Source organism: Corvus brachyrhynchos, unplaced genomic scaffold (assembly GCF_000691975.1).
Source record: "Corvus brachyrhynchos isolate BGI_N302 unplaced genomic scaffold, ASM69197v1 scaffold5, whole genome shotgun sequence".
NCBI lineage: Eukaryota > Metazoa > Chordata > Aves > Passeriformes > Corvidae > Corvus > Corvus brachyrhynchos.
In genome coordinates this window covers 2,998,720-3,006,583 of record NW_008238321.1, presented here as the reverse complement: position 1 = coordinate 3,006,583, position 7,864 = coordinate 2,998,720, and the positions used below count along the sequence as shown (strand labels likewise).

At 38.7% G+C, this 7,864-nt stretch overlaps 1 protein-coding gene across 8 annotated transcripts in view; it reads right to left on the bottom strand.

The window, feature by feature from the left end:
* Positions 1 to 1,793, bottom strand: part of CLEC16A (C-type lectin domain family 16 member A) — a 56,997-nt gene extending 55,204 nt beyond the window's left edge. For 5 of the 8 annotated variants that reach the window (XM_017733936.1, XM_017733941.1, XM_017733939.1 and 2 more), the window contains exons 1-3: positions 1,644 to 1,793; positions 860 to 993; positions 4 to 106 (exon numbers count right to left, since the gene is read on the bottom strand). In XM_017733936.1, coding sequence (XP_017589425.1) covers positions 4 to 106; positions 860 to 993; positions 1,644 to 1,768 — 362 coding nt within the window. In that variant the 5' untranslated portion in view covers positions 1,769 to 1,793. The remainder of the gene's footprint in view (positions 1 to 3; positions 107 to 859; positions 994 to 1,643) is intronic. The other 3 variants (XM_017733935.1, XM_008633553.1, XM_017733937.1) reach the window with 2 other exon arrangements.
* Positions 1,794 to 7,864: the final 6,071 nt, after the last annotated feature.

The window sequence follows — 7,864 nt, the reverse complement described above, 5'->3', positions numbered from 1 at the left end:
GAAAGAGTTTTCAGAAATGAGATGTAATATGCCATGATCTCTTCATCAGAAAAGTCAAATTTGTGGACAATAATAGAATTCACATAGTTATTAGAGAGCAGGTAGTCTGGAAAGTAAGAAACATTTACACAGGTTAACCAAAAAAAATCATTGTGGTAACAGTCTGTATTTTAAACCAGCTAGCAAGCAACAACCTGATGCTTGAAGATCACAACTTTTAGCCAAACAGCTCAAGTGATGCCTTCAAGCTTTAATATAAAGGAATTGCTCCCTACAAAGATCTTTGCTCCCAAGAACAAGGCAACTGAGAATATACTTCATCTTCCTCGACTCAGGTAGGCTCTGCAGCTAATACTTAACTCTTTTCCTCCCAAAGTGCCAAATTCCCAAGGCTTGAAGATGACTTTTCACAACAGTTGTGGAATACTTCAAATTATTGATTCTCCACCCTCTTTATATTTTGCCAAAAACCTTGAAGGAATCTCCTGTGGCTGACTGCCAGCACCAATGGTATCAGAATAGTTACAGTACAAATTACACACCAGAGTCCCACCACATGATCCGTGGCACCATATGAACATTTTGGATCACAACTAATTTGTTGACTTAAAGAACTCCTTGAAATATGCTAAATGCTTGTTGTATCAAACAACTACTTTTGCACCACTGAAAATTTACATTAAAAGGTATTTTGGAGTAATTTTACACCATATTTTTGGCAGTGTTCAATTTAGAAGATTGTTAGTAATTCATATACTTCTTCTGTGCAGGAGTACTAGGACTAAATTTCATTGAATGAAAGGGAATTCAATCAAATCTTGATCACTTCATCCTAAGCAGTTTGGAAGCGTGTCCTTACACAGGGATGTTTCATGGCTGATGTTCTCAAAAAGGATGTTCAGAGTCTGCAGCAGCTGCACACACACATAACGACCAGACTTCTGACGCAGGATGTTCAGGAAGAAAACAAACATATTCTTCTCCAAGAAAAAGCTGAAATAAAATAAAGGTGTCATTAAGTCACATGCTTAAGGTAACAGGAACATAATTTGGCTAGGAGCAGGGATGATTCAAGTCAACTTTGACAAACAGCATGTTTTGCTTTTATGAAGAATTACTTTGCAAAGTTGTATTGATATAACAAAAGAACATCTTTCAAAAACCTTAAATAAACAAAGGGGCTTAAAAATTCAAATTATGCAAAAAAGAATATCAAGAAATCAGGGCCTTTCTTACTGTATTTTTAGTATATTCAATTTATCAGACAGCTCTAAATACCACAGCTAGAATAAGATATTTATTTGTGGTATCTTGAGTAAATTGAAGCAATACGATATTTATAGATATACTGAGTAAATCTGGGCCCTAAAATAGGTTAGAGATTATACTCATATCAAAAGAATGGAGAGTCAAACAAAAGCAGTACTTGAAAGTGGATCTGGAGTCCAAACACTTTTTAGAAGCAGCAAATTCCTGAATGACATGAATTGAACCTGCTCACCTATCTACTACAGGACATAGCTTTCTACATATATTCATGAAATACAGTCTTGGAAGAGTTAACTTTTTCAATGAGAACTCTGTACAGCTCCAAGCATTATTCAAACACAAAAGCAGAGTCGAGCTTGCTCAGGAGTACTCACTCAAACACTGAGCTGTCATTCTGATCCCCCCAGATAAGGATCTCTGTTATGGAACGAATGGTCTCCACCAGCAGGTTGCGGTTGTGATCTGTTACTGTTGTATTTTTAGTCAAAATATGATACATGTACCTAAAAGAAAAAGTAAGTACAAGTAATGTGCTATCCTGCCATTTTCACATGCACCATGTTTGTCTTCCATCACTGTAAAAATGTAGACACACATATATGCCTACACTAAGTCTAATCATTGTACATTTTTAAAAACCTAAAATTTCCTTCTAATATTGATGCAGAGAGAAAAGTAATTATTAAACAGAGTGACAAAGGAAACAAATCCCCACCTAGCCAGGTGAGCTATGAGTGCTTATGCATATGCTAACATAGAAGTAGAAACCGTGCAACTAGTCTCAAGGTGCTTCTTACGTGAATTTCTTTGGCATATGTTTAAGTCAAAGGACTGATGAGCAAGAAAAATAGAAATAGAAGAAGCAGGTAAGCATGCAGTAGCTGATACGGGAAAGTGGCACATAAGGTCTAACCAGAGAAGTTTGATCCCTTCTCTTGCCTGCAGAGACCCCTTACAGACTCGTGTCAATTTTGATGTTTAATACCAGGACTCTGAAAGACTATTCATTCACTTTGGCAAAGCTCCATCATCAGGTCTCTCAGCACAGAATATACTCACTGGAAAGGGGGTAAAGTCAAGCTTTATCATTGCAAAGGGCAAGAGTTATTTAAAACTGTCAAGTGAAGCTTAAAAAAGGGTATGTCTGTATCACACAGGTGACAAGAAGCTATATAAAATACAAGCCTTTCAGATTTTAAGTCTCAGAATTTTACTCTTCAAGGAAGCAGGTTTTTTTCCAAATAAGTTGTTACATCAAAGTACCAACTTACTTCTGTCTTGCTACTTTCTTATGGCCCACCAAAAAAAAAAAAAAGAAAAAAAAGAAAAAAAAAAAAGGAGGGGTACAGGCAAATTCTAATAAAAGCACAAAAATCACCACTGCTTTTCTCCCTCCATTTTTGTTTTTTTTTCTTTTATCTAGTAATAAAAACAAAGGATAAATATAAGAAAGGTGCACAATTTTGAAAAGAAATAAAAAACACGAGGGAAATTTCATGTCATTTTAGAACTGCACAAGTTTAAATTCTTAAACACAGCTCCTATATTGTTACGCTGTACTGAAAACCAGGAATAACACCTCAGTGTTCAGGATCTCTGTACAATAGATTCACAAGTGTTTGGAAACGAAGACAGATTTTCCATATTATCAATCCTGCCATGAATAGTGGAGTTAATGAAAACTCCCAGGATCTAATTCTGTGAAAATAGTCTGTGTGTCCTGACCCTGGGGAAGCCTTTCATTATTGTTTTGGATTCCATGTAAGTTTGTTCAGTGATTCAGACTGAAATTTTAGGAATATCATTAGTAGAATTTTGTATAGCTTCTGTAAAGTTCCAAAAAATCCAGTGCGTTTCTAAAACAAAATTTTGGGGTGTCTGGTTTATGGCTTAAAGTAAGACTTTAGGTCAAAACACAGACCTGAAATCACATTTCAAAAAACAGGATTCCCAACAATTTTAACAACACTAAAAAACAGAATCACTGCACTGGGGAAGCATGCAGCCAGAGACTAAAATGCCATTTAACTGAACACACATGTGAGGCTGTTCCAACTATTTACCAGACTTACAAAGACATTATCTAGTTTCAGAACCTTTTGCTTGAACTCAAAAAACCTCCCCCAAACAATCAAGAACTTTGATCATATTTACAGTTTACTTAAAATCTGTCAAACTTGGTTTTGGGAGTTTTCTTCAACCGCTGAGCTGCCACTGAGTTGGGCAGAATTTCACAGGACTTGCTGCAAGACACAGTCTGTCCTCACAAGCCATGCAGGGAACAGGTGCTTTTCAGAGAAGCTGATAAAATGCTCTGTGCTGTCATGGTAAAACACTGTGTGCTTGCTGGTCCTGATATTACTTAATCATCAAACAACAATTCTGCTGTGTTGATTACTGCAAAAGAACACCAAGAGATAAACAGCCCTCAGAAGTTCACAGCTTTAATAAACTTGATGTAGCACATGCTCCCTTCCCTCGCTCCCCAAATCAGCGGTGACAAAGCCTACATCATATTACCAAAGCCATTATCATATTATATATACATCACCAGACAGCAAAAAGGAGGAAAAAGGGAATAGGTGACAGGGGAGAAGAGGGGGAGGGAAAATTGGGTTTTCATAATCTTTCTCTTCAGTAAAAAAAAAAATTCTCTCCCCCTTCATGGTGGTTCTTCCCCACCCCTCATAAATCAGTACTTGTTTTCAAATCCAAAACAGTCACTGATCAGACTGAAACCACTCTAGGAAAAGCTGAGTCTCATCTATGTCCTATAGGTATAACTGCCTGGTCACGTGCTGTACCTTAATAGGCATTAAATAGCAAGTCAAAGACCACCTGCAAATCCTCTTCCACTAATCTGAGGATCACAGTTTAAGATTCCTTCTGTGGAGACTGACAGTGGGATGGCTCACAGTGAAGACGTGAGAGCCTAAGTCTGACCACCTGTGAGAATTCCCAGGGTTTCTAAAACAGCACACAAGCCATGAAAACCATCCCATTAGGACACTATCTGCATTATCAGGACAGTGAATCAAAAGACAGAGCACAAACTCAGTCCCTGCTCTGAGGATGCAGCAGTTAATGGAACAGAGAAGAGCTGAAGAGATGGCAATTAAATCAATTCATTCCACAATAATCTGAACAACTTCCTGAGACAGTCAGAGAGTAATTAATACTATATTACTTCACATATTTTAGCCTATTTATTTGAAGTCACATAGAAATTACTGCATCTGTGAATATATATTTCTCGTTAATAAGTTGCATTATACAAATTTGGGATTAAAGTTTACACCAACAGTAGAATCTCAGGAATGGGATGCAGTGGGAAGAATAACATGCTATTACCTCATTTTGGGAGCCTATGGAATATAGAGTATTACAAACACAAAAAGCAAGAAACTTTTAATAGTCAGGAATACATTATCTCCAAATTAATTTATTTAGTAGTAGCATTACTGCAAAATTCCTTAATCTGCTAAGGCACTGATGAATTTAGAGGAAACCTGGGCTTCACCTTCAAGCTATTCCTTTTTATTTCCTTTTTTACCCTATTTGCTTGAAAATGAACAAGAAAGCATACACATACTCATTTCTCTTTACAGACATGGAATACCTGTATCATGAGAACATAAAAGTATCACACAAACCCAGAATTTTTGTATTTCGATAAATCCTTAAAGGCTGTCTCTAAATGCTGATTACAGAGGGGTTAGGTTTGTGCTTCAAAATGCAAAACTACCAGAGAGGACACTTTTGTCATCTTTGAAGACTGGGTTCAAACAAAAACACATCATGCAGGAAGTGTCAAAGCACCCAATACCATCAAAATCAGTGTGAGATATTACCAGCAACTTAACAAACCAAACAAAATTCTGAACATTTTTCTGTAGAACCTATGCTCAAAGGGGTAACATAGTAACTCATGAACATTGTAGGTGCATATTGATGACTTTCCTACTTACAAAAATACACTAAAACAGGTGAGAGTTTAGGAAGTCAAGCACTCAAATTTCAGAAGCCCCAACTTGACCATAACATGCTTTCTCCTTCACTCTGCCTGTAACCAGGTAATTGCACGTTGTTCTCACAGAGGAAACCCGATGCATAGCATGGGCAGTACCTCAGGAAATGAATCACCCATGAAAAAAGACTTCAAGCACACATTCATGGACACTGCATCTGACCAAGGCATGGGAAATGTTCAGCACCTAACTTTAATGGCATGGAACCTTTTGTGCAATCACAATGCAATTAAAATACCAAGTGCAGAAGCAACAATGGAAATGCACTTGTAACAACAGAGCTATGTAAAATACCATAGACAAGTAGGGGGGAAAATTTGACTTAGAAACAAAAACACACAAAAATACCAAGTTCTCTGAGAAGCACCCAGGCAGTGAGCAGCACTGTTTCATCCTTCTCTAGATTACATTTCAGAAGGTGGATTAAATTTTAACTGTTTTCACTAGATCAAGAGACTGTATAAAAACACTTAATACAAACGGCCTCACAATTTTCCTACAGCCAATCCATTCTCTGGCATGTTTGCAGGAAGACTGAATAGTAAAATTTCAAAAGCAAGCGTCAAACAAACTGCATTAAAGCTGATGGGAAAGATCCAGCATCTACTGACAAAAAGAAGTAACTCTGTGGTATCACTAAGCAGGTGTATTTTTTACAATTTAGACTAAACTCTACGTTATGCAAGTTTAAAAATAAAAACGTTCCCACAAGGCTAGCCCAGAGTGATTTCACCCCTGCAACATAGCAAAATATACCTTTTAGAGGCTGAGCTAACCTGTAATAGCAAGGCAGGTGTGTTCTACTCAGCTCCTATGGAACACAAAATGGGGTTTTGATGAGCTGAGAAGATGAAAAGGTAAAAAGCTTATCAAGTGAGCTTATTGAGACAGACTTTCTTCCATGACCCCAAAATGAAGGCTCTCTGCCCTTTACCCACTTCAACACTTGGAAAAGACCTAAATTTCACCTTTCCTGTTGGCATCTAGCTAGAAGCTGAAATTCATCCAGCTAGAAGCTGAAATTGATCCAGCCTGGAGAAACAAACATTTAAAATATACATAGTCTAAACAGATCAAAGGTCTATCTCTCCTTTACACACTGCCATTTTGGATTCATAATTACAGAAATCACACACAAAAAAGCAAACAGTCCAAAGCTCGTACTTTAGTAGATAACTATATACTTCAACTCTCAGATGACAAGTCAAGCACAAGCCACAACACTTACAGCTCAAATCCCTTTTGCTACAAGTCAGGCAGGGTGTCATTTTTCTATTCTCTGTGGCCTCAACAGAACATATGGACACCTTTTTCTTGCCTGAAAAGAAGCCTCAAGTCTCCCTCTCAACAGCCTATTTTTTTCCTGAACTTAAACAGTTTCTTCAAATTTCATCACGCATCAGCATTCTTGCTCTATCTTCAAGTCAAATATCAAAGCCAGACATATCTACAGCTCCACTAATGCTGAGTAGTACACAGTAACTACTCCTTGCATGTTAAATAGAACATTCCTATGTTTACATCTGAGCATGACTTTTCCCTTTTTCCTGTAAGACCAGACCACACTGACTTACTAGTCTGAGCTACCATGCTTTCAAAATTACTTCTGCAGTGCTACTGCCTCATTAGTTTTGGATTCATGGACTTGAATCTTTGGTAAAAGATTCTTTGGTAAAAAGCATTGCATTTCAGTTGGTCTTGCTCATTTTGAACATTTTTCCAGTTTTAGAGACAAGGACCAGAATCCATAAGTCATCTTGATAAAGCAACTGCAAGATCCAAATCTTGTACAGGGCATCCTGCTCATTACTGTCAGACTCCATTCATGTTCTCCTTCTAAGACGACTGAAAACTACCAGGCACTTTTTCTCAATGAGCTACATATTCACAGTGATATCATTTAGAAAATGCTTTGCCTCTTAATGACCTCTTTTTCTCGTTCAGTACAAATAGAAGCTATCAAAGTGGCTCTCATTTTTCTTGCAACAGCAGAAATGGAACAGGGAAATTAAAATTTTTATCCCTTGCGACTCTTCCAACTCTCCAGTGGCAGAGCTAGGAAAAAACTATTCCACCTTCTGCAGTCAGCAGTAACACACGGCTATGGGGCTCCGGAGACACACGCTACAGTTCTCAAGCTCAAAGCTTTCCTTCTGCAGCAGCTGCTAAGCCCTGCAGTCCCGGGCACATCCCCGGCCCGAGTGCCGTGACTCACTGCCGACTGGGGACATCCCCACACGCCCTCCGGAGCGGGCACTGCTCACACACCGGCACCAGCCGCTCGCCTTCCCGCCTCAGCCACCACCAGGAAACAAAGTTCTCCCTCACGAAGAATGCGGTATTTATTGTATTTATCACACCTCGCACTCTACTCCACCGAAGACTCTGTGGCATTATTAAAAACAAAACAAACACGTATGGCAGCCCTAAGTGTGACACAACATCACGAGCTGCGTCTGCCCTGAAGACATTCTGGGACGGAGAGGCCGATTTCCGTGAGGCAGACACCAGACCACAGAGCCTCCTTCGCCACCGGGGATTGCTCCGGGCGCTTTCCCTTCGGGAGA